Source organism: Solanum dulcamara, chromosome 5, assembly GCF_947179165.1.
Source record: "Solanum dulcamara chromosome 5, daSolDulc1.2, whole genome shotgun sequence".
In the NCBI taxonomy this organism is placed as follows: domain Eukaryota; kingdom Viridiplantae; phylum Streptophyta; class Magnoliopsida; order Solanales; family Solanaceae; genus Solanum; species Solanum dulcamara.
In genome coordinates, this window is record NC_077241.1 from 6,167,787 (window position 1) to 6,193,909 (window position 26,123).

The following is a 26,123-nucleotide window of genomic DNA, read 5'->3' on the forward strand; positions in this document are numbered from 1 at the left end:
TTTCCTAATGTACTTTTTACAATAACCTCTCGGTACAATCTTTTAATAAAATTAATTACTTTATCAACAAAAAGATTGCAAGACGAAAGGTTGAGTCTTGGGATTGATTTGGATTCAAAAATATGAAAGTTTGAACAATTTGGGAATATTTGCTTCATTAATACTGTTCTGCAAGCATTGCTACGTGATATTCTCACTGCATAATTTCAATTGTGAAATAGTTTTAAATTTTGAAGAATTATATTCATAGATAGATTTAAAATCTTTCAGCTTATCATTGATCTAATTAAATGTGCTTGTGAAAGAATGATCAACTTCAAATGGTCATGTCTATCTTTCATATTATTCCACAAGATAAGAGGATTTTTAGTAGTGAGATATTCCATTTTCAAGCCGTAATATCATTGTTTTGACATTATTTTTATTTAATGCCTGATTATTATCTTTGATGGTGTCTGTCAGACCCATTGCATCAAGATGAATTTCAGCATCACACACTTTAAGACAAGTAGCTTTTGTGATATATCTAAAGTAACAAATTTACGTTTGGAAAGTTTTCTCATTAATTAAGAAAAAGAAAGTCTATGATTTCGAGGCTTTCAAAGTATTTATTTGAGATGACAGTATCTTATACCGATAACGTGTTATGAAATAGATATTATAAAGTAAATATATCAGAGACAAATATATAAAAAGACTAATATATTATTCAACTTCAAACGATGTACAAATGAACTAATTGACTTCATATTATAGAAGAAAAAATTGTTGTGTGGTTTTTCAGGAAGCAACTGCAAGGCTTTTTCATAATTTGCTTGCAAGCTGCCTGCTTGAGCCACTTGCAAGTTGTTTGTTTGATTGCAAGCCGGAGGAACCAACTGCAGGGCTATTCAAGAAGCTATTTGCAACATGTCTACTTAAAATACTTGCAACATGTCTATTTAATTTCAAATTTATTCAAAAAATAATATAATAGACATTCACAATACAATGTATTTATAACTTCTCCAACATTAGGTTTATGCCATATCTCATTTAGCTTGATTATCTTAGTTTTATATCAAATCTCTTCTTCTTTGTTTTCATACGTACTTAATTTGAAAATAATCCACAAAAGGTCTTTATAAGGTTATTTTCCTTGATTAATCACAAAAGAATATGTTGAACCATCTGATCGATAGGAGTTAAACACACAATCTTGCGTCCTGAAAATTATTTAAACCTACAATATTGGGTTTGGAAAATCCGAACTAAAGGGAATTTCGGAAAGACGTAGTTCAATAGTTCAATTCGGTCAAAATCACTACATGTTTATTTATTTTTAACCCCCCTCCCTCCCAGAAGCTCTCACCTTTTTGCTCCCTTAATTATTCGAACTCACAATCTAAAAATTAGAATGAGTAATGTTTACCATCCAAGCAACTTCCTCTTGTCCAAAACCACTACACGTAACTTCAATAAAATGATTGATTTCAATAATCACTATAATCAAGATCACTAAATATTTAATAATCAAAATAAGAAAGACCAGTAGTGCACCAACTTATTTTACAAGGGCACCTTAATTTGACTTCAATTGACAATTTGAAAATGCATATCTAGACACCTCAATTAGTGCATGTAATATGTCTTTTCCAAAAGCTCTATGTTTTTAAACCTCTGAATAATGGGGAAATGACAGAAAAGCTCATCACTAGAGCAAACCAAGATACAATGCAATTATAGTGTACAACAAAATAAATTTAGCATAATAAGTTGAGATCAAAAGGTGTCTCCTTTTCCTTTTTCAGTCTTCCCACTCTTAACAGATTATATTCTACATATTATCAGCTTATTTCAGACCAGACAGAACATCTAAACATAAACAACTGTAGCACCGCAACCAGGAGTATTGTAAATGTTCGTCGATTGACAAATAGTTTGAATCTAGCAGTAACCTCTGTACAAAAGAAGGAAAAGAAAACAGTTTCGTAGGGTTGAATTCAATTCCCTTTGACATTTCTAACACCTCACCGGTTTAATTATCAGCTTGAAGTTATAGCAGCAGAGTCATGTAGAACAGGGACTCCGCCATGTTGATAGGTCAGAAAGAATATCTCGAAGCTGATCAATCAGAAGCTTGAGATGCTTGTTCTTGTCTACAAGCTCCTGCAATTTAAAAGAACAATAGAATATGCTTAAATCTTGATCACATTATCAACTTGATTTTTTCACTACCGTAAGATAATAGAAAGCTTATAGGCATGCACTCAAGTATGATAAAACTCTACTTCCATTGAAGACTTCTCATTGTCACTAGGGGGAGATATCAAGCAAATGAAATATGACTTGACTAATTTTAACGTAATAGGAATAAAATTAATAATAATACAGTATGTACAACAAGCAGAGGATGTCGAAACCAAGTTTTTATATGATATCACAAAGTCAAATTGTTCAGATTTGAGGTTTCCAGTGAGACATTTTTGGAGGGTCCGGAATGGAAATGTAACATGTGGTATACCTCAATATAGTTTTAATTAGGGGTAGCAATTGGGCGTGTTGGGTCAAGTTTGGACGGGTCATAATGGGTTAAGACAATAATTGGGTCAAGACCCAACACAACCCAAATTAGTTTGGGTCAAAATAAGTTAGCTAATGGGTTATATAACGGGTCAAGACCCAACCCAATCCTTTTACTAAGCTTAATTGTTTTATTTGTTCTTTTAAACTATTTAATACCTAATAAAATTAATTTTTTCTTTATTATGGCTATATATAACATATCAAATTGAAAAATAAAGTTTTTTAAAAATATTTTAACAAAATTTCTCCTAAGCCAATTTGGGTTACATATCAACCCATATTTTTATGAGATGAGCTAATGAATGGGCGGGTTAATAACCAACCCAAACTTAAACGGGTTGGGTTGGGTTTATTTTGACACCCCTAGTTTTAATGAAGAGGAAATTACCCAATGGATCAAGGAAGAAATCTGTCATGGTTCAAATGTTGGCATAATGATTCGCTTCCCCAACCCCCACCCACCATGCACCACCAAAATCAGCAAAACTCCAAGGAAATTCCAAGACGTCAAAATTTGATATGTTATAAATACCTTTTTTAATGCAGTGGCCCGGTCCTCCAGCTGCTCAATTTCAGCTTGATCTGCAGCAGATAGTGAACCACTAGCAGAAGCAGCTTCCAATGCTTTTGCCTAGCTAACATAGTCAGTAATGAGTGTGAAATACCATACAACAAATCAAAAAATTTCCAAAACGTGCAAGAAAATATAACTTGTTAATCATGAGACACAACACGAAGGAGAGTTTGACAACTTGCAGTTAAAATGGATCAAATACTTGCGCAATTCAAATAACTTATTAAACTCATTTAATGTGCAGTGGCTCATATGTTGAGCAACAAAAAGGCACACAGCGTCAGTGATCTATTTGTTAAAACAGACAAATAGAAACAGCTTACAAAATTCTTAACTCATAACCAGATTCTCCAATGCACAAACGTAAGGCAATCCATACACCAAAACCAAGGACCTGAGATGTGATTTTACAGCTCAATCTTTCTTGAAAAGAATAAAGCCCAGTAATTTATTAGTATAAACACTTACACCTCATGAGCATTTAAACAGGGGAAACAAGAACAACCTAGTTGAATTCCTTTCCCACTGCCCAACAGAGCCGCCCAGAGACCCAGAAGGATATAGGACAAATCAGAAAAATGGTAAGCAGCACAGTTGAGCTTTATCAGCTAGTGGCTAGGGATAATCAAACAACCGAATATTATACTCATAATTCAAGAAGTGCTTATTCCCACGTCTAGAGTATAGGAATTTGGAAATGCTTCACTTATGGTTGCAATTAAAATTGAGGTGGGGGATGGGGTAGAAAAAAAATAAATTTCTTTTTTGTATGAAAAAATATTTTTTTAAAAAAATAATAACATAGGATGGGGTGGGGTTGGGGGTTGGGGTGGTAGGGGTGATTAAAGTGTGTTAGAACCATTTACCAAAACAATATTTGACCAAATCCATATTTACCCATGTTTTGTATGGGTGGATTGTAATCCAATTCTGGCTCAATCCATATTTAGTCCATCCAAATCCAATCCAATTCAACCATTTGCCACCCCTAGTTTCTCAACTCTCCCAATAGTTTAAGTGTGAAACTAAAAAAAAGAGATAGTTTAAATGTGTTTTTGACACTTCACTATAGAATAAATTACCATCAGTGCATGAAGCTTGAGCTCTTCTGGTAAATAACTAATTAAGGAGCACTTCACCTCATTCCAAGATTATACATTGTTGCTAAAAGGATCCAAAATGTTGTGCACTAATAACACATGTGCAAGCAGAAAATGTGAAGACAACTGACTGAACTGCAACAGAGCTAGGAATCTTGCCTAAAGAAGAGAGCATTGTATATAGGCAAGTTGATCAAAACCAAGAATACACACAGCAAAATTTGCAAAACCATAGTCTCAAATGCATATCTCAATCCCACTTCTCTTGTTCTGATCACTTGTTTCACTAACCCCACAAGACAAAACAGATTAAGCATTGCCAGTGTTGACAAAATTGTAACCATAAGTGAAGCATTTCCAAATTCCATTTCCAAATTCCTATACTCTAGACATGGGGATAAGCACTTCTTGACTTATGAATATAATATTCGGTTGTTTGATTATCCATAGCCATTAGCTGAATCCAAGTAGTTTATGATCGCTCCATAGTTGATTCATGATTATATCAAACTAACTTCTGCTTGGATCACTATCTTAACCATACAAATTATATTTAATACAAAAAATATAATACATAAATAGGCACACTCAAACTTGGCCTAGTAAAAACTCCAACTTTGATAATGCACATCGAGGCACCTCAACTTGTCTCCACTATGTTAGTTGAACACTACAACTTACGCAATGATCATCTAGACACTTCCAAAGTCCACAAACACGATGGAAACAAGTTGGAGTGTTTAGTTGTCCGGTGAGACCAATACAATTTATTTTTTAAATATGCATTTCTATACTTAGAATTACCTTCTGGGAATTAGAAATTGCCGTAAGAACAGAACGCAAGGAAGCAATGGAAGACTTATAACGCATACGAGATTCATCAAGGGCACCACCACCAATATCCAAATGCTGAGCAGATGCAGAAGAAGACGAAGAAGTATCGGACGAAATGTCTCCGTTTGAATGATGCTGCTGTCCATTACTCAAAACAGCACTAGCACCAGCAACTCCACCCGCCGACGCCGCAGCAGCAGAAGTAGCTGTATTTGGAGTGGACCAAAGTGATGGGTTACAGAGTTCATCGTTCATGGCGGATAGGATTTGATGTGCTGCTTCTATTGTGTCTTCTAAATGCTTTTGCCCTTCCACTGCGAGTTCTTGTATGGTTTTAGGGCTTGTCATGGTGGTGCCTTTGTCCTCCATTCTGGAAAAATGTCACCAGCTTGTCAAAACCCTAGATCGGCGACGGCGGAGTGGTGGCGATAGGCGGTGCGAGAAGGTTTAAGGAGAATTAATTTACTAGCCGAACTTATTTTTAATAAGCTATAGGTTGAAAACTGGTTACGTTAAAAAAAAAAAAAATAGGTGGCCAATTTTATTTTTTTTTATTTATAAGCTGTTTTCTCATCCAAATAAACTTAACTATTTATTGAAATTTACTTTAAGCACAAAATGACTTTAAGTTGATCAGTCAAACACTCAAAAAAAAGCTAAAAACAGCTTATAAATAGCTTATAAGCCAATTCAAACGGCTTCTAGGAGAAACTAATATATTGTCTGTTTGGCTTAGTTTTAAGCAGCTAAGTCAAACAGATCATTTTTTTGACTTATTTTAAGAATAAAAAAAATTTAAGTTGGTTAGTCAAGCATTAAAAATTTGAAAATAGCTTATAAGTAACTTATAGCGGTGTCAAAATTATTCTGAAAACCGACCGAACTGAACCGAACCGAATCGATTTTTAGATTTTTTTTAAAAAAATTATGATATTTAGTATAAATTTATAACCGTATCGAATAATTAGATAGGTATTTATTTTATAAAAAATATATTGAAATATATATATACTAAATTTTAAAATATAAAATTATTAAAAATAAATTATCTTGGGCATTGAGTCTTCGGCTATGAGAAAGATTATAAATGATCAAACAATATAAAGTGAAACCCTACATACCGCTACTATCAATTTACCATATAAAGCAAACAAAACATGTTAATAATTTAATATATTAATTATTATATTGTCAATGACCTACTTGCTACTGCAGCAAGAGAGTAACTCTGTCACGACTCAAGCCTAGAGCCTAGACGTGACATGACGAATGAGGAACCCGAAAATACCTCAAACAAGTCTTTTAACATTCTTTTAGCCTTTAATAGTAAATCTTCAATTTACATATGTCCAACAATACCTCTAATTTTTAGATTTAACGGGGCTAATACAAGTCCTAGCTCACCCTCAATCATAATAGAAAGAAATATCATAGTAAGTGTCTAAAGATCTCAACATATCATAAGCTAGAAAGATAAAGAAGTATTGTTCCCGGAACATAGGAACTCACCAAAAGTAGTCTTCAAACAAAATCTCAACTAGCCATGTGGAGGAGAACGAGGAGGAGTACCGGTCCCTACATGGTGATATCATGTAGGTAAAAGAGTATGCGTTAGTACTTTGAATGTACTAAATATGTAAGCATGCATGAACATTGAGGAAATATTAAAACATTTATGTAATATGAAACATAATGCAATGCATGCATAATCAATCATATATATATCCTTTAAAACATTCATTTTGTGAGAAAATGACCATAACCGACAGTTAAGACCATGCGAACTATTACATGAAATCCAACGTAACCCCCTACGTTGACCGGGGAGACTACTTGCCGGGTAGAACTCCGTCAACTTCATTCATTTCTTTAACTTTAACTGTAAGGCTTTCATGGATCCATTAGCCTAAGCTTACAAGAGCTCCTATGTTGGCACATAGTTAATGAGACAAGGGGTTGCTACTAGGATTCCCTTACCGAATCCCACCTCAATGCCCCATTCGGTGCTAAGTCAATCCCACGGAATAGTTTAATACTTCAAAATAGTCATAGTATATAGCTTGAGAATTCAAAATATCACATTCGGTGGAATAGCTCATTAAAAGCTTTAATGATTCAAATATGCAAGAATTGTCCTTATAGCATAAAGAATCCATCATTCATAGCATTTCATTATTCTTTTATTTCATAAGACTCCCTTTTGATCATAGACATTGCTTTCATAAACATTTATTTGGAGTCAAAGATTTCAAGTCAAACTTCATTGAAAATATAGTAAAACTAGGTGGGTTTAAATCACTTCAACTTTCAAACATGTATATAAATGAAATTATGCATAAGTAATTTGAAATTAATTAATTAAAAATCATGTTTTAAACAACCCACCATGAATTTCAAAAACCTTTAAAGAGCTAAATATGGAAAAAATACTTGAAAACCATCAATTCATACATATGAAATCATTTTGCATAAAAATAGATCAATAATCATTAGTTTAACCATGATTCATGCTATTAAGTAGAAATAAGAATTACCCATAAGAACATCTTTTTTGAAATCAAGAGATTTAGTTGAAAGAGCTTTAGACTCCGTGGATGGAAGAACCCATGGATAAACATCCACATACCTTAGAGTGAAGCTTGAAAAGAATTGGGTAAATAAATATAATTTATCATATAATTAAAATAATTTAGGCATGAGAGTGGAAAGAATACTCTCATTGAAGCCTTACATATGCTAATATAAGATAAGTAATTAAACTTCAAATACTTAATAATCTATACATTTAGAATCATAATATGAAAACCCATAAAGTTACATACTTGAATTAAATAGAAGACTTTGATAATTCATTTGCGCTTCATGGATGAAAGGGTCCATGAATCAATACCCACACATATTAGAGTAAAGTTTAAAGAAAATAAACATAATTTATCATATAATAAATATACTTTAGACATGAGAGTGAAAGGAATACTCTCATTGAAGTCTTACATACTTGGAATCCGAAGCATTACTCAAAATCGAAAGACTTAATAAACACTCTTGAATCCTAGCATTTTCTCCTCACTGGAGCATTTTGTGTACTACTCGGAGTATATGAATCACCGGAATAATATCTCTACCTACTAAGAACTAAAACTATATTTTGAGAATGAGTAAGGGAGTGTATAGAAAGAAGAGTTGCTTGAGAAAGTTTGATGAACAAAATGATGAAATAAGGTGGGTATTTATAGGTGTGAAGGGGGGACCTAACAATAACTAAAATAATTATAAAGAAAAATCTGAAAATTTAATAGAAGATTGTGATGTCATGGGTGATGTCAAATGGAGGACTATTGATGTCATGGGTGATGTCAAATGGATCTAGATCTTTCCATGCTTGGTGAGATGAACCTTCTTTTAACGGAATATCCTTTTTTCGGAGCTACGTTTGAAAAAGATAACTTTCTCATTAGGATTTGGTGTCTAATATGAATTGTTGCTCTAGAAGTCTACTTTCATGTTGTTCAAGAATCAACCAATTTGGATCATCGTACAGTGAGATATGATTTTTCTTCTACAAATACTCCATTTCGTCATAGCACCATGTCTTTGCAATAATTAATTTATTTGACCTACTTAACCTCCGAAACTTAAAATATGGTCTTCACAAAAGTTATAAATAATGATATTAGGGTTATTTCAAAATTTGAATCACCTAATTTGGACCATCCTATTAAAAGTTATGCCCAAAATACAGAAGCGATATCATTTTCATCGAGAATTGAAACATCATATACAACGTTTTTAGGGGGTGTTACATTATCTCCCCCTTGGGAACATTCATCCTCGAATGAGGAAAGACTTAACTTGAGTAGAGTAGAGTGTAAACCAACAACCCATCATTAATGCAATAGTGTAATTTAAAACATCGTTCGAAATATATTTCATAATTTTGTATGCATATGACAAGAAAAGTTGAAATGGAAGGATTTTAAGTAATTGAGCAAAGACAACTTAATACCTTAGGTTTGGGTAAAGGGAAAAAGATGAGGGTATCTCTTAATCATATCCGCTTTCGCTTCCCATGTAGCACTTTCGATTTGTTGATTACTCTAAAGGACTTCAACAGATGCAACTTCTTTGTTCCTCAATCTCTTAATTTGCCGGTCCAAAATTTCAACCGGAACTTCTTCATAGGTCAAGTTTTCTCCAACATTCACTCTCTCAAAGGAACAATGGAACTAGGATCACCCACACATTTTTTCAACATAGAAACATGGAACACCGGATGAACCATGACCATTTCTAATGGCAATTCCAACTCATATGCAACCTTGCCAACACGTCTCACGATTCTATAAGGCCCTACATACCTAGGGCTTAATTTCCTTTTCTTACCAAACTGAATCACACCCTTCATGGGTGAAACCTTCAAATACACCCAATCGTCCACATTAAACTCAAGATCCCTTCTTCTAGTATCGGAATAGGAATTTTGACGACTTTGAGCCGTCTTCAACCTTTCTCTAATGATCTTCACCTTCTCTAAAATATCAAGTACCAAATCGGGGCCCAACAAGGTCATCTTACCTACTTCGAACCAACCAACCAGAGATCTACATCGTCTCCCATACAAAGTCTCAAACGGCGCCATCTCAATACTTGAGTGGTAACTATTATTATAGGCAACTCAATGAGCGGTGGATGATCATCCCAATTTCCTTTAAACTCCAACACACAAGCCCTTAACATACCCCCTAGTGTTTGAATCGTCCTTTCGATTTGCCCATCCGTTTGAGGATGGAATGCGGTGCTCAATTTTACCTTAGTACCGAGGCCCTTTTGAAACATCTCCAAAAGTAAGAAGTGAATTGGGTACCACAATTCGAAACAATGGATAACGGCACACCATGCAACCTCACTAACTCCCGAATATACAACTTGGCATAGTCTTCGGCACTATAGGAAGCGTTAACCGATAGGAAGTGAGCTGACTTAGTCATTCTATCAACAATTACCCAAATCAAATCATGGTGCTTCCGGGTATGAGGCAAACCCACTACAAAATCCATATTCACATCTTCTCATTTCCAATTAGGGATTTCAATGTCTTGGGTTAGGTCACCCGACCTTTGATGTTTGGCCTTCACTTGTTGGCAATTTGAACATTCAGACACGAACCTTGCTATGTCCTTCTTCATGCCATCCCATCAATAGAACTTTTTTAAGTCTCGGTATATTTTCGTCGCTCGCTTGGCTCGGCTTCGGCTTCGGATTTGGATTTGAATTTGGTCCATTGATATGATTAATTAATTGAAAATCCTGACTCGTGGCCCGACCCGTTTCTTTCTTTCTCGGATTAATTTAAAATATTTCCCTCCGTTTTTCCAACGAAATTTTTCTGAAAGATTGCAACCTTGTCTGAAAAGTTTCAAACCTTTGGCAAACCTTTTCCCAACAGATACCTTTTCAAAAAGGATGCAAACAGGCTATATATATCAGTTAATCCTCATAATTGTTCCTTACGAAAAAAAATTGATAGACATCTTCTTCTTCTTCTTCTTTTCTGCACTTCTTAAAAATTCATGTGATATGCTACCTTCGAGTGGTTCAAAATCACCATAATTTGCTGTACCGCTATTCTGGTGAGTAAATCGTTCTATCCTGAGAGGAAACATTCCAAAACCTTGGGTACATTGAGAGGAATAATTTCCTTAAGGATACAATGTGCATTCAGTGGGCTCGGTTTATTGTTCTTACATAATTTTTCCAAACATTGTTCTTATTTTCAGTTATAGTTCTGTCTTTTATTTTAGAATTTATTGTTGCTGTTTCATTATTTGTTTCCAATACAGTTTACTAACACTAATAAGTGATAGTTTTGGTATGAAACTCACACTCCTAATAGTTTAGGTTTGAAACTCAAAAAAGATATAGTTCAGGTGTATTTTTGACACTTATCTCTATTGTGTTTATATTTTGAGGTTAGTGCAGTGAAAGAGAGTTAAAATAAATATCCTTTATCATAAAAAGAAAATAGAACACACAAATTGAAAAAATAGAGTAAATGTTTATATATATATATAAAAAAGGCATAACACAAAAATATATACTTTAACTTGGTTTCACAAGTTTCAGTTGATATTTATTTTCTCCATCTTTGGGGCTGTATAAATAAACATTTAAATTTGTATAAAATTGAATAAGTAGACACACGTATCTTACGTGACATAATATTCCTAGGACGCCACGTAGGACACAATGTAAGATGCCATTTAGGGAGAATGTATCTATTTGTGTAAGACTTGAATAGTTAAAAGTGTCTATTTTTATAATAACAAAGTTAGAGTTCATAATTATCAACTGAATCAAAGTTTCTGAAGTTTAAAAATCCACACAAAATAGACAAATGAAATGTAATTTCTTTATTATTGTATGGACGTTAACAAAGACAAAACAGCAGGTAGTAGCCGTATAATCTTTCGTTTGAAAATGCTACTTTATTACAGCCTTCCTCCTCCCTTGGGGGTTGGATTTTACTATAATAATTCTGAAGTTGATGTGAAGTGTGAACAAAAAATTGTTAAAACTTAGCTACCTTGAAACTTTCCCTTGTCCCCAATAACCATTCTTGAATCTACTTGTTTTTTACCCTTCTCAAACACAGAGAGAGATTTTGTAGCAATATGCAAGATGAAAGAATAATTAATGGTCTTGGGAGGCATATTTTTGGGCATTTAGCTTTCAGATCAGATAAAGTTTGAATCTTTTTCAGACATAAGATAGTTAAAGTTTAGTAGGAAGAAATCTCTAAAACCCCATTGGAAGAACAAGCATAAGAGATCCTCATTTGCTTGAAGTTGACATTTTCAAGACATTTTTTGTACCTGAATCTTGAAAAGGCCTAATTTTGAACTGGGGTTTTGCAGATTTGGATCCCCATTTTCTTGGAAGTTGACTCTTTTCAAGATATTTTTTGTACCTGAAGCTTGAAAAGGCCTAATCTTGAACTGGGGTTTTACAGATTGGGATGCCCATTTGCTTGGAAGTTGACTTTTCCAAGACATTTTTTGTACTAGAATATTGAAAAGGCCCAATCTTGAACTGGGGTTTTACAGATTGGGATCTTCATTTGCTTGGAAGTTGACTTTTCCAGGACATTTTTTGTACCAGAATCTTGAAAAGACTCAATCTTGAACTGGGGTTTTCTTGTTCTTTTGGGATCCCATTTTGCAGATTTGGGGAGTGATGGGGGAAGAAGAGAAACTTCAAATTCATAGTGAGGGGGAAGAAGCCAAACTTCAAATTATTCATAGTGAGGAGGAGGAAGTGCAAGAAAATGAGCATAATGGTGGGATCTGTAGTGCTATTTGTGCTCCTATCAACTGGTTCAAAATGCTTGCTATGGAATTGCACTGGAATTTTGTGTTTAGTGTTGTGATTGTATATGGAGTAAGCCAAGGACTTGGTGGAGCTTTTTCCCGCATAAGCACAGAGTACTATATGAAGGATGTACAAAAAGTGCAGCCTTCTGAATCTCAGGTTTATTCAGGGATAACTTCAATCCCCTGGATGGTCAAGCCTCTTTGGGGTCTTCTCACTGATGCTGTTCCCATTTTGGGGTATCGTCGCAGACCTTATTTCTTGTTTGCGGGTAAAATATGCAATGCCATTTAGCTTTTTTAAGTTTTACTGCTTATTTTAGAAACTTGTCTTGATTATCTGTTAGTTTAGCTGTAGTTAATGTTGTTTCAAGGATGATAGCTAGTTGGAATCTGTCCATGTAACATTGTAGTAGTACTTACTAAAACTGGATATTCCCATGTTATGAGTGGATTTATTTCAATTAAAAAAAATGAAAACTTTAGTTTGAATTAGGTGCATGAATAGCTGTGAACCTTGGTACAAAAGGATAAGATCCAAATGTGATATCTTTTCCAGAACTATAGCTAAATTCTCCTGCTCTTAGCCTTAGCTATCTGATTTTTTTTTTTTGTCATTGAGTATGCTACTGGCACATAGTTAGCTCTTTATGTAAAGAAAGCTTTTATCAGTAAAGTTCAAAGCTAGAGCCATATTAACTGAAAAATAGTTTCCTTTCGTAGCATGTTCAGGATGTAGCTTCAGTTGAGCCACTGGTCGGTTACAAACAACTCAAAATTAGGCTTGGACTTTGAGTTGAGTGTTTGAATTACATTTCTGTATTCAAATGGTGAGTATAAGATTTCCAAGAATGCCGCCTGTGAGAAAGTCAACATATGGGTTTTCATCATCAGCTAAGAACATACATGACATCGCAATTGTTGGTGCATCGTAATATTTTAAATCATCTATTAATTCTTTGATGGAGAAGGAATCAAATGTGAGTCACAAACTAAGCTTGTGAGTCTAGAAATAGTAGTTTCCTTCTTGGGAATGTTCAAAAAAGTAAACAAAAATGTAGTGCTAGTTAAGGGGTTGAATACTCTTATCCTCCATGGGCAATGTAAGGTTTTCGCAAGCAAGCTTATAATGCCTGGTGCACTCCACCCATTGTCTTGATGTTTCCGGTAGGATGTTCAAATTCTTTCATATGATATGAAAGCCAAACCTATTCCAAAATTTTGGGTTATTTCACACATTTGTTTGTGTAAGGGTTCCAAAGGGGTTTATCCGTTTATAATGTCTTGAGCTGCGCCGCCCCATTGCCTTAAGTTTCTGAGATGGACACTATTCTTTCACCGAGTGTGTAGTGCTTCAGGTTTGAATGTCCAGACTTCATAGTACACTTTACAGGCACTAGAAAATAAGCTTATCTACTATATCTAGGATTAAGATTTCTATTTCATCTTTTGCACTTGCTCAAAAGAAAGGGTTGTGGTGAGTAGGGTAGGTAAGAATATTACTCACTAATCAATATATACTTAAACTAATTCATGTCGACACAAATAGATTTTGTATAGGTTCAATCATAGTTCGTTCTTTTTCCTCTATCTATTTCAATCATCTCAAATATGACATAACATGTCCATTTGACACGTCTTACGGAGCAGGTTCCATGAATATTTTCTTATTTAGGTAGCCTTTGGATTCTTTTGTTGATAACAGTGGTGTCCACAGCAGCTTGTGCGCACCTTGACTATTCTATGGGGTACCTGCAACCTCCTACTAGTAAGGTATCGAGTAACTTTGTCCATAAAGGCTTAGGTAGATGAGAAAGAAATCACGAAGTGATTTGGTCTCTGCTGTGATTTGGCTAACCTTAGGATTTCAAACTGTCAAATTACACACAATTGATCTACTACATTGCAGAAATTAAAACTCAGATGCTATGCATACAGAGTATTGAGAAGGGAAGGAGAGAATTCATTCTACTGATGCTTTCATTGTAAGCTACAATGTATACAAGTAGGCTATATATATAGCTGTCACTAGTTAGTTACTAACAACTTCACTAGGACCACTTAATGACAGCTCATCGATCCCACTAGCACTAGCTCTAACAAACTAACTAACTCCAGTTAGTTTTAATATTCCCCCTCAAGCTGGAGGGTGAAAAATATCAAGAACTCCCAGCTTGGACAATAAAAAACTGTGTTGAGCCACTCCCAATCCTTTGGTTAACAAATCTGCAAGTTGAAATTTGGTTGACACATGAACTGGATGAATAAGGCCTTCCTTCAGCTTCTCCCTAACAAAATGGCAATCAATCTCGATATGTTTTGTACGTTCATGAAATATGGGATTTGCAGCAATCTGCATAGCTGCCTTGTTATCACAATAGAGTTGGATAGGAGTTGTCACTTCCACACATAGATCCTTCAGCAATCCAACCATCCAAATGACTTCAGCAACTGCAGCAGCCATGCTGCTATATTCTGCCTCTGCTGAGCTGCGACTCACTGTTTGTTGTTTCTTGGATTTCCAAGAGATCAATGAAGTCCCTAATTGCAAGACAAAACCTGTGACTGATCTTCTTGTATTGGGACAGGCAGCCCAATCTGAAGCACAATTCACCACCATTTTATCTATAGGACCTTTCCTTAGGAATATTCCCAATCCTGGTTACCCTTTGATATATCTCACAACCCTCAATGCAGCCATCCAATGTGATTGCTTAGGATGCTGCATGAATTGGCTTAATAACTGAACTGCAAAACAAATATCTGGCCTAGTAATTGTTAAGTAAATTAGCTTCCCAATAAGCTTTTGATAACTGTGAATATCTTCAAATAATGGATCATCTTGTGCTCCTGTACACTGGTCATGCTCAACTTAGGTAAGTTTGACATTGGGCTCCAATGGTGTATGCACAGGTTTGGCTCCTGCCAATCCCACATCAGATATGAGGTCCAATTTATACTTCCTCTGATTCATTAAAATCCCATGTTGAGACCTTAAAATTTCAATCCCTAGGAAGTACTTTAGCTCCCCTAGATCCTCGACTTTGAGCTGAGTGTGCAAGTACTGTTTGGCATCATTAATAAGTTTAGAACTGCTCCCTGTAAGTAGTATATCATCCACATAGATAATAACACCACAATATCATCACTACAATGTTTAGTGAATAGAGAATGATCATGTGAACTCTGCTTATAGCCTGCATCAAGCAAGGCAGTGGTCAATTTGATGTTCCACTGTCTGGAAGCTTGCTTGAGTCCATATAGTGACTTCAATAACCTACACACTCTAGTCTCCCCCTTACTATGAAATCCTTGAGGCAAAGACATACACCTCCTCATAAAGATCTCCTTGTAAGAATGCATTACTGACATCCATTTGAAAATGGTTCCAATCTTTGGAAGCTGCCACACTTATAACTGTCCTAACAGTCCCCATCTTTGCCACTGGAGAGAAGGTTTCATGGTAGTCTAAGCCCTTTTTTTGAGTGTAGCCTTTAGCAACCAATCTAGCTCTATATTTGTCAACTGTGCCATCAGCCTTGAGCTTCACCTTATACACCCCTTTGGACCCTATAGGCTGCTTATCAGATGGTAGGGGCACCAGCTCCCATGTCTTATTGTCTTCTAAAGCATTGATTTCTTGCTGCATTGCATCTACCCATTCTGGGTACTGAGAGGCTTCTTCAAATGTTGTTGGTTCCTGAATGACTGAAAAAGAACTCAAGTAAGCCTGATACTTGCTAGACAAGTGTGAGTAACCAATATAATGATCAATAGGATACACACAATTGGTGGCATTCTTGGCAGTAGTAACATAGTCTTTGAGCCAAATAGGAGGCTTGGCATTTCTAGGAACCCTTCTTGGAACTTTAGAAGGAATAGCTAGCAGTTCTTCATGGTGCACAACATCAGGAGGAGCTTCATTGTTGGTTAGAGATGTGTCTAAGGAATTGTCATTCCCATTGACAGCTGGAACTGTGATTGCAGTGGTCTCGGATGGTAAATCATCTGGTGTGGGTATATTAGGGACTATAGTAGGGATTTGAGTTATCTCTTGAGTAGAAGTATTTTCAGCAGCTGACTCATCAGTGGCTCCAAGTGGAATGACAGAGAATATATCTTCAGCATCACAATTTGATCCTTCCTTAAAAGGAAATACTGTCTCCTTGAATACAACATCTCTACTGACAAATAGAATTCCAGTCTCATATTCATATAGCCTGTACCCCTTTTGTCTTTCACAGAAACCCAGCATCACTGCCTTCCTAGCTCTCTCTTGAAACTTGTCCCCTCTAGGAAGCACACTAGCAAAACAAAGACATCCAAACACTCTTAAATGATCAATCTTTGGTTGTTTCCCAAATAACATCTCATATGGTGATTTCCCATTCAACACCAGTGAGGGAAGTTTGTTGATGAGATACACAACAGTTCTCACACATTCTCCCCAGAATCTGATAGGTATACCACTTTGAAACTTCAATGCTCCACCTCTAAAATATGTTTGTGCTTTCTTTCCACAGTCCCATTTTGTTGAGGAGTGTATGCACAACTAGTCTGATGAACAAATTCTTCGGACTAACAAAGTATCACATTGTGAGTTAACAAACTCTCTACCATTATCAGATCTAAATATTTTGATAGACACACCTAACTAATTCTTTACTAATGACAGGAAATTTTTCAATACAGTAAACACCTGATTCTTAGATTGAATCAAGCAAACCCAAGTATATCTGCTATGATCATCAACCAAAGTGACAAAGGAATGCTTCATGTCATATGTAGACTTCTTATAGGGTCCCCAAACATCTAGATGAACTACATCAAAACAGGCTATAGCCTTAGTAGAATGAACAGGAAATTTAAGTCTATGCTGCTTAGCTAGTGGACAAATGTCACATTGGTAATGTACATGAGGATGTATTTTCTTAGAAAGGGCTGTAATATGCTGCATGGCTGCACCAGATGGATGTCCTAGCTTGTAATGCCATAGAGTGTCTTCTGCACTGCTAGTAATCTTAGCTGAAATATTGGCTGATGTGTTAACTGTGTGTGGAAAGCAATCATTTAGTATGTATAAACCTTCTCTTTCTCTACCAATCCCCATGACCTTGCCATTGGAGAGTGCCTGAAAGATGCAAAAATCAGGTAGGAAAGTAACAACACAAGACAATTGTCTGGTTAGTTTGGAAACTAAGAGTAAGTTGAATTTAAACTCAGGAACATGTAGCACATTGTGAATAGCTTGATCTCCCATGACTAATGTCTCTCGTTCACTACTGATTTGAGATCTATCACCAGTTGGTACTTCAACTTTGCAATCATCTTGTAACTTTTTAAGTGAAGTAAGAAGTCCCTTAAATGGAGTAATGTGATGTGTAGCACCTGTGTCAATTATCCATTCATGTGCTAATGCAGAAGATAAGAGTGCAGTGATACCTGCTAGATTTGATGAGTATTCAGGGGTACCTTCCTTCCCTAACATTTGTAGCATTTCATCATATTGCCGATCACTGAAAAAGTATCCCTTAGATGAGGATGATTCTGCCGTGTGAGATGCATTGGCTTGAGGCCTAATGCCTGATGAATCTCCTCTAGCATGAGGTCTAGGAGGCCTAAATCCACCTGAATTGTGTTGACCTCTACCCTGATGTCTGTATCCAGTAACATTGTTTTGATTGTTTCCAAATGTGTTGGATCCATCACCATTTTGAATACCTCCATTAGATCTAGAGTGTCCTGTTCCATCATTGTTATTCTCCTTGTTTTTACTCTGAAAACCAGGTGGATAACTAACCAATCAATAGCAGTTGTCCTTCTTATGATTTCTATACCTACAGTATTCACAAAACAAATCAAATCTCTGAGGTCCATTGGAAGTGTCCCTCTCCAATTCCTTCTTAAAAGGTGGCCTTTAAGACTGACTTCCCTGCCAACAATGTAACTACCTCCTTCTTGTCATCAACAACACCTAAAGTCCTTTGACTCTCCTCTTGTGAAACTATAACATAGGCTTCATTTACTGTAACAACAGGAGTCCTAGCTAGAATGCTACTTCGAATTTGACTATAGCTTTCATTTAGTCCCATAAGAAACTGTAACAATCGCTGAGATCTTAGATGTTCTAGGTAGGGACGTGATTCCTCACAATCATAGTGAGGCAATGGTGCCATAATATCTAACTCATGCCATGAATCTTTCAACTTCGAATAGTAAGTAGTTACAGGATCCATACCTTGCCGTAATGTTACAATTTCAGTCCAGAAATGATAGATCCTCGTCAAATTTGATCGATCAAAACGCTCCTTGAACTCAATCCAAACTTGCTTAGCATGCGATGCATACAAGATAGTTGGCATCAGCTCATCAGCCACTGTACAACCAATCCATGAAAGCACAATCGCATTGCATTTTTCCCGTAATTCAGCCAATTCTCCTCTGTACTGATGCTTTGTACATGTTCCATCAATGAATCCAAGCTTGCCTTTCCCTCGAAGAGCAAGCTTCATCGATCGACTCCACAGCATGTAATTCTCTGGTCCTGTAAGCTTGATTGGAATTATGACTGCTCCTGGCGTATCTGAAGCTTGAAGGAACAACGGATGATGATGATCAACAACAATAACAGGTGATGCCTCTGTGGATGCAGTTTCTTCATGAACTGCCATGGTGATCTCAAAAAAGAACTAAATTCACAGTAAAACTACAACGAAAACGATCGATGCTCTGATACCATGTCAAATTACAAACAATTGATATACTACATTGCAGAAATTAAAACTCAGATGCTATGCATACAGAGTATTGAGAAGGGAAGGAGAGAATTCATTTTTATTGATGCTTTCATTGTAAGCTACAATGTATACAAGTAGGCTATATATATAGCTGTCACTAGTTAGTTACTAACAACTTCACTATCCCATGGGGCAGCCATAGCTTGAACCTTCCTGACCACTTAATGACAGCTCATCGATCCCACTAGCACTAGCTCTAACAAACTAACTAACTCCAGTTAGGTTTAATACAAACAAATAAAACTTTGTTGGTTGTCATGCATAAACTAAGAACATCTCTGAAGTTCCTAACAGTTGTAGTTATTCAATCATAACTATTGGAAGCTACAACAGGAAGTTGAAGTAAGTGAGTATATTATTGAACTTGTAAACTTATGTAGGACTTAGTGCTTTCGTTCGTCAATAATTTTAACATTATCAAAAAAGATGTATATCATCAGGTTAGGAAATTTCTGGAATCAAAGATTTGTTACTAGAGAATTACTATTTAGTACGACAAGAATATTTAGTACTGTAATGCCGAGATGATACTAAGAAAATTAGTAATCATATTCCAAGGATTTATAACTTTGTTAGTACGACAAGAATATATATAATGGATACACAACTGATCGAGAATCATTGCTTTCATGTATTCTCAAACTTGTGTAGTCTTGGTTTCTCTTATTCTTCACAGAGTATATCATAGTTAAGGGAAAGAAAAGACTAATTTTAGTGTTATTCTACTGGAGCTGGTCAATGTTCGTGCTGCTCTACCTGGTTTCCATTCTAAAGAGGTCAATCTTCATTTTGCTTTACTTGTCTCGACTCTTGATTTGAACCCCGTTCATTCCAAGATGTTCTCAATTCTTAGAGGGATGGCATTCATTTTGCTCTACCATTCTAATACTCAGTAGACAAAAACAACAATGTTCAGCACATAGTTCGTTTAGTCTAGCTGAGAAGAGTACAATGGTCAAAGCTGCACCACCATGCATTGCTAATTTTTTCAGTACTCTGCTTGGTTTCCATGCCAACTTCGTTCAGTCCAATCTTCTGCTTTTGGTACTCTATCAGTGATATGATAGGATGGACATCAATGATCAAAGAATACAGATTTTTGTCTGTTATTCCCTAACACTCCAACAATAACACTATAGAAAATGGAGGACCCTCCACTTTATTTTAATTTTTTAATTTTTGTGGTGGCTTGATTCCCTAGAGCTTTGGTTTATGGGTCATGTTTTTGATGATCTCTCTGAAATGAAGACAAGTGGGAAGAATATTGACATGGTTTGTGATTTGCTACATCATGTGAGAGGGAATGTTGAGAATACAATTAAATAATAAAAGTGTGCTCTCTCTAACAGCTTAAGCTTTTAGATAAAATGGTCACACACTTCAACAAAAAGATAATTCAATGAAAAAGTTAACTGAATATCTTATCTGTTCATTATTTCTTTGGCATATTTGCAATTTTTTAATTTCTTTATATGAAAGCTTGACATTAATGATTCCAGGTTCTCTTGGAGTTGTCTCCATGCTGTTCTTATCATTGCACAAGAACTTGCATATTGTGCTTGCACTGCTCTCCTTGACAGCAGGAAGTGCTGCGGTTGCTATAGCTGACGTGACTGTTGATGCATGTGTGGCGCAAAACAGTGGTTCTCATCCTTCCCTTGCAGCTGATATGCAAAGCTTATGTGCCTTGAGTTCCTCTATTGGGGCACTAGTGGGATTTTCTCTAAGTGGCATATTAGTTCACTTACTTGGCCCTATGGTTAGCTTTCTATCCATGATTTAAACAACTTTTTATATATTCATTATGGGAAGTCTAGTGGATCTCTAAATATAGTATAGATTACTTCTGAATCCTTTTCTTTGAAAAAAAAGGGGGTATATGGCTTATTGTCCATACCAGCCGGGCTTGTTATTTTGGTAGGAGTTTTGCTCAAGGAATCTCAGACACACAGCTTTGCTTATCAGCAGGTACTTACATCTCATCTCAATACATTTTGTGAACAATTCAGTCTCTAAAATCATAATCCGTCCTCAGGTAAGTCAGAACTTAACTGATGCTGCCAAGGCTATGTGGAATACTTTGAAATGCCCGGAAGTTTGGCGACCATGTCTTTATATGTACTTATCCTTTGCGGTGAGTGTAGATATCCAGGAAGGAATGTTCTACTGGGCAACAGATGCAGAGGGAGGACCACATTTTTCGAAGGTGAATAGGTGTTAGACATGCAAAATTCCAATCAAGCCAAGTACATTTTGGAATCATAAATTCATTTAACTTACTGTTAACTAAACAAAACTAATAAGGCATTTCCAAAATATCCAACTTGTAAGGCTTTAATTAGAGTGAAGAGATGTCACACAAAGAGAGGTTCTGCATAATTGAGATTATCCCCCTCTAACAAACAACACGAGACAAATTATAGGAGGACAAAAACAAAATATGGGAACTCAGTGGCCCAAGTTAGAGCCCGTTTGGATTGGCTTATAAGCCGTTTTCAACTTTTTGGAGTGTTTGACTAGCCAACTTAAAGCCATTTTGTGCTTAAAATAAGCCCAAAAAATAATTGGGGGCAGCTTATAAGTTGTTTTAGATAAGCTAAGCCAAACAGGCACTTAACCTGCTTAGATGCCAAGCCAAATGTTGCTTACCCTATCAACTATTAATACAGTAGGCCTCTCCCATCTTTTCATTTGACATCTTGGTTTGACTTCTTGTTCATTTGTGACTGCATTAGAGAACCTATTATCAGATTAGAAGTGTTTTTTGTACTCTTTTGGGGATAACAAAAATTGATGTACCTGATTGAATCACTTTTCTTTCTTCCTATTTCATGTAACTTTTCTTATTCAGAATGAAAGAAGGCCACATGAGATATTCTATTAAGGCACAATATATTAACAAGCACTCCAACATTGAGAGTGCACATCTAGACACTTCAACTTGGTCTTAACTAACAACTCGTTTCTACTATATCTCGTGGACACCCGATGCTGATGTGACACATAAATTTTGAAGGTGTCTGGATGATCATTTTGTAAGTTGGAGTGTTTAGCTGACACAACAAGACGTGTTGAGGTGTCTAGATGTGCATACTCAATGTTAGAGTATTTAATTGCCGGTAGAGGCCAAGTTTGAGTGTATGTGTATGTATTATGCGTTCTATTAAACATGCGTACTTTTTGGCATTATTGGTAGAGGAACTCACAATGGAAATGTGAAATTCTGTAACTGTGTTATTCCTGCAGGAGTATATTGGATACATATCAGCAGTAGCCTCCATTGGAGCACTATTAGGGGCTATACTGTACCAATATGGATTGAAAGACCATTCTTTTCGAGACCTGCTCTTTTGGACTCAGTTATTGTTTGGTCTATCAGGAATGCTAGATTTGGTGCTAGTGTTGCGTTTAAATTTGAAAATTGGCATACCTGATTATTTCTTCATGGTGATGGATGCAAGTGTAACTCAAATGGTTGGACGACTAAAGTGGATGCCACTTCTTGTGCTAAGTTCCAAGCTCTGTCCTCCTGGCATTGAAGGCACATTTTTCGCCTTGCTCATGTCAATTGACAATACCGGACTTCTGACATCAACATGGTTTGGTGGATTGTTGCTTCATGTCTTCAAAATTACAAGGACAAAGTTTCATAATCTCTGGCTAGCAATTTTGATAAGGAACATTTTGAGAATCACTCCACTTTTTATACTATTTTTGGTTCCCAGAAGTGATCCTAACTCCTCTATCCTTCCTGATGAGATGTCCGATTCAAAAGAAACCACTGAAACCTCAGCAACTCAGAATGAAAATATCGAACTTGTTTCCCTGGTTCATAACATGGATACTAGATAGCGGATTTTACATGCCTTTCAGCTAATCTATTTCCATAACTATACTTATAGAAGTAATTACCGGGTACGAGTTTTAGACACCACCCATTATTATTTTTTTGGTTTAGTTTAGATAGTAAAAGTTGTTGGATAGAAGATTCATTTTCCTCTGTATTTTTACTAGCTTTTGTCACATTGACAGCAAGCATGTGAAAACAGAAATCACACCGTCTGTAAACTTTCAAGGCACTTGTTTCTTGTGGATTATATAAGTATAATGTATTCAGCTTGATCTTTTACCATTTGATGCTTAATTTTTACAAGTATTGGATTAATTCTTATCATATATTTGAGTTCTTCTTTACAGCTTGAAACTTCAGAAATGGATTGTGTTATATGAAACCTGAAAGATGCTCTACTTTCTTATCAATTTTCTTCTCTTGTTACTCTACTTTTATGTTCTGAAGATGAATGCCTTTGGCCTAATATATAAACAGAGACTTAAACTTGGCTCCAGATGACAAGTAAGCACTCCAACTTTGAGCATGCATATCTAGGCACCTCAACTCCTCTCTACCATGTTAATTAAACACTCCAACTTACAAAATGATTAACTAGACATCTCCAAAATTTATGTGTCACGTCAGCATCGGGTATCCACGAGATACAATGGGGACGAGTTGGAGTGTTTAGCAGCCAATTGCAACTAAGTTTAGTGTCTAGATGTGCACTCTCAAAATTAGAGTGCTTACTTGCCAACTCAGGTCAGATTTAAGTGTCTATTTATGTATTACCAAAAACTCCCCCGAGTTTGTTTGAAACCTAGGGATAATAGGAAAGGAAAAGAAGAGGAAAGAATGATAATACACTTTCCCTTCTGTTGGTTAACAGAGAAAAGAAAGTAGAAAAATAAGTTTTTATTTTTATTTTATTTTGGGCAAGAGAAGTTCTTAATTGATTTCATCTTTTCTTGATTTTAATTTCTTGTGTTTTTCTTTACTCAATTTCCAGGAAAGTGTAGTTAGAAATGGACATAAAATAACTTTTCCTCTGTGAACCTCACCTTCCTTTTGGCCTTTTTAACATGATCATCATTATTCTAAAGATCTGTTCCCTCATATCTAAGACACAATTGCTTTCTTTTAATGTATTCACCACTTTCTTGCTTCATTTACAAACTCCTCAAATAAAGTCACCCATATATCATTTCTTTAAAAGGGTGAGACTTCATGAAGTTGTTTATAAGCATTGTATTACCATTTCTTATTTGCTTCAATTAGACATCTTTACTTTCTATTCATGACTAGGAGATTTATGCTAGTCCTAGCATGGCTAACTACACTAATTTGTTCTACAACGTGTTCGACTAAGGGAGGAAAAAGTTATGTTCGCGATGCATGTAGTGTGACTCGATACCAGGACCTCTGCCTCCACTCGCTAGCATCATTCTCGAGCACGGCCAAGGACAACCCTAGCAAGTGGGCCCGAGCCGGGGTCTCGGTGACAATAAGTCAAGCCAAGGGTGTAACTCAATCCTTGTTGAAATTAAGGAAACACAATTTCTTGAAAGGAAAAGGAAGAATTGCTATTTTAGACTGTGTTGATTGTTTGCAAGATGCACTTGACAATCTACACAACTCATTAGGGGTGCTAAGAAAACTTAGTAGCCAAGCTTTTAATGACCAAATGGGGGATGTGACCACTTGGCTAAGTACTGCTCTAACTGATGAAGACACTTGCTTCGATGGACTTGAAGACAAAAAGAGAAAACAAGTTAAGTTACTCTTGAACAAAGTCTCAAATGTGAGTTATATGACTAGTAATGCACTTGCTTTAGTCAACAAGCTTGCAACAACTGGACCACAATGCTTAGAAAATTCATAATAGAAGAACTTAGACATTTTTCTTTATATGAATTTATTAGTAACTTGGTAACTACTTTGAAATGCTTTTTTTTTTTGGTTAAGCCGATGGTCTATCGGAAACAACCTCTCTATCTCTACGAGGTGGGGGTTAAGTTTGTGTACACACTACCCTCTCTAGACCGTACTTATAGAATTACATTGGATATGTTATTGTTTTTGATAATCAGCTTCTATCAAAGGTTAGAGTATATTGATAATATAAAAAATATCTTTTACATATCGGTGAAAGATTTTCTTTTTTAAAAAAAAAATAGACTAGTTTCTTGACGTGTGCATTGTACATATATATGTTGAATCATGTAATTCTGGGCTCTGTGTAAGATTAATAACATTAAGTCACATTTTCTTTTATAAATAACTAGTTTAGAGTACATGCTTTGCACGTATGTGTCACGTCAATAAATTTTTTTTATATATATAAAAAAGTAAACAAATAGTACTTGCTGTTAAAATAAATACAATATTTATGCAAATAAAAATAAATAAATGTTATTCTTTTGATCTCGTGGTTAAATTATTATTGTGCATGACATGGGTATTTCATGTTGATTCAAATTTGGAGTCTTTAACTTTTTGCATTTATGTAAGTGTTGCACAATCTATCAATATAAATATAAATATAATCTATTACAACTTAAATTCGTCATTAGAAAGTACATTTTTAATAGAGTCCTTTTCTTATTAGTTCTTGTAAACGCTAATGTAAATATTTAAGGATAAAAGATATTTTTATTGACACCAACTACTTCCTAATTATCATGTTTAGTGTTTGACTAAAATAAAAGTTGAAAATCTATTTTAAAAAGTGCAAATCACGTACGCGATGTGATCTTATTCAATATTCTTAATATTTTTCTTTATCATTTTTTTAGGATTTCTTTTTTAAAAATATATTTTATTTTTATCATATATTTTAGCACTCCTTAATTATTAGTTCTTCTAATAATACCTACTATGTATTTTCTTTTTACCATATTTATTAGGGCCTTTTAATTCTAAATATTATAATAAAGATAAAAAAAAATTGGAAAAATAGGAAAAGACAATATTGTCTAAAAGAGAATCTTTTAACAAAAGGCAAAAAATTAATCAACATTTCTAAAGATATTCGTGTTTTTAATAAAGTATAGA

At 35.4% G+C, this 26,123-nt stretch overlaps 3 protein-coding genes across 3 annotated transcripts; 2 read left to right on the plus strand and 1 right to left on the minus strand.

The window, feature by feature from the left end:
- Positions 1-1,709: 1,709 nt before the first annotated feature.
- On the minus strand, positions 1,710-5,570 carry LOC129888917 (mediator of RNA polymerase II transcription subunit 30). Its single transcript, XM_055963982.1, has 3 exons — positions 5,044-5,570; positions 3,098-3,196; positions 1,710-2,148 (listed from the first exon to the last, which is right to left on the minus strand). The coding sequence occupies exons 1-3, from the start codon at positions 5,440-5,442 to the stop codon at positions 2,050-2,052; spliced, it is 597 nt and encodes a 198-aa protein (XP_055819957.1). The 5' UTR covers positions 5,443-5,570; the 3' UTR covers positions 1,710-2,049.
- A 5,967-nt stretch (positions 5,571-11,537) lies between these two features.
- On the plus strand, positions 11,538-23,369 carry LOC129888918 (probable folate-biopterin transporter 2). The gene is made up of 5 exons (XM_055963983.1): positions 11,538-12,712; positions 20,737-20,996; positions 21,110-21,205; positions 21,273-21,443; positions 22,484-23,369. Exons 1-5 carry the CDS (start codon positions 12,307-12,309, stop codon positions 23,087-23,089), a joined length of 1,539 nt encoding a protein of 512 aa, XP_055819958.1. The 5' UTR covers positions 11,538-12,306; the 3' UTR covers positions 23,090-23,369.
- A 921-nt stretch (positions 23,370-24,290) lies between these two features.
- LOC129890375 (pectinesterase inhibitor 6-like) lies at positions 24,291-25,333 on the plus strand. Its single transcript, XM_055965936.1, has one exon. It carries the CDS (start codon positions 24,367-24,369, stop codon positions 24,949-24,951), a length of 585 nt encoding a protein of 194 aa, XP_055821911.1. The 5' UTR covers positions 24,291-24,366; the 3' UTR covers positions 24,952-25,333.
- The last annotated feature ends 790 nt before the right edge of the window (positions 25,334-26,123 follow it).

Coding starts and splice junctions, on each gene's coding strand:
- LOC129890375 (XM_055965936.1), top strand. CDS start 24,367: ATGACTAGGAGATTTATGCTAGTCCTAGCATGGCTAACTACACTAATT.
- LOC129888917 (XM_055963982.1), bottom strand. CDS start 5,442: ATGGAGGACAAAGGCACCACCATGACAAGCCCTAAAACCATACAAGAA. Junction 3,197..5,043: donor CAATTTCTAATTCCCAGAAG/GTAATTCTAAGT, acceptor TATGTTAGCTAG/GCAAAAGCATTGGAAGCTGC. Junction 2,149..3,097: donor GGGCCACTGCATTAAAAAAG/GTATTTATAACA, acceptor TTTAAATTGCAG/GAGCTTGTAGACAAGAACAA.
- LOC129888918 (XM_055963983.1), top strand. CDS start 12,307: ATGGGGGAAGAAGAGAAACTTCAAATTCATAGTGAGGGGGAAGAAGCC. Junction 12,713..20,736: donor ACCTTATTTCTTGTTTGCGG/GTAAAATATGCA, acceptor TAATGATTCCAG/GTTCTCTTGGAGTTGTCTCC. Junction 21,206..21,272: donor ACAGCTTTGCTTATCAGCAG/GTACTTACATCT, acceptor ATCCGTCCTCAG/GTAAGTCAGAACTTAACTGA.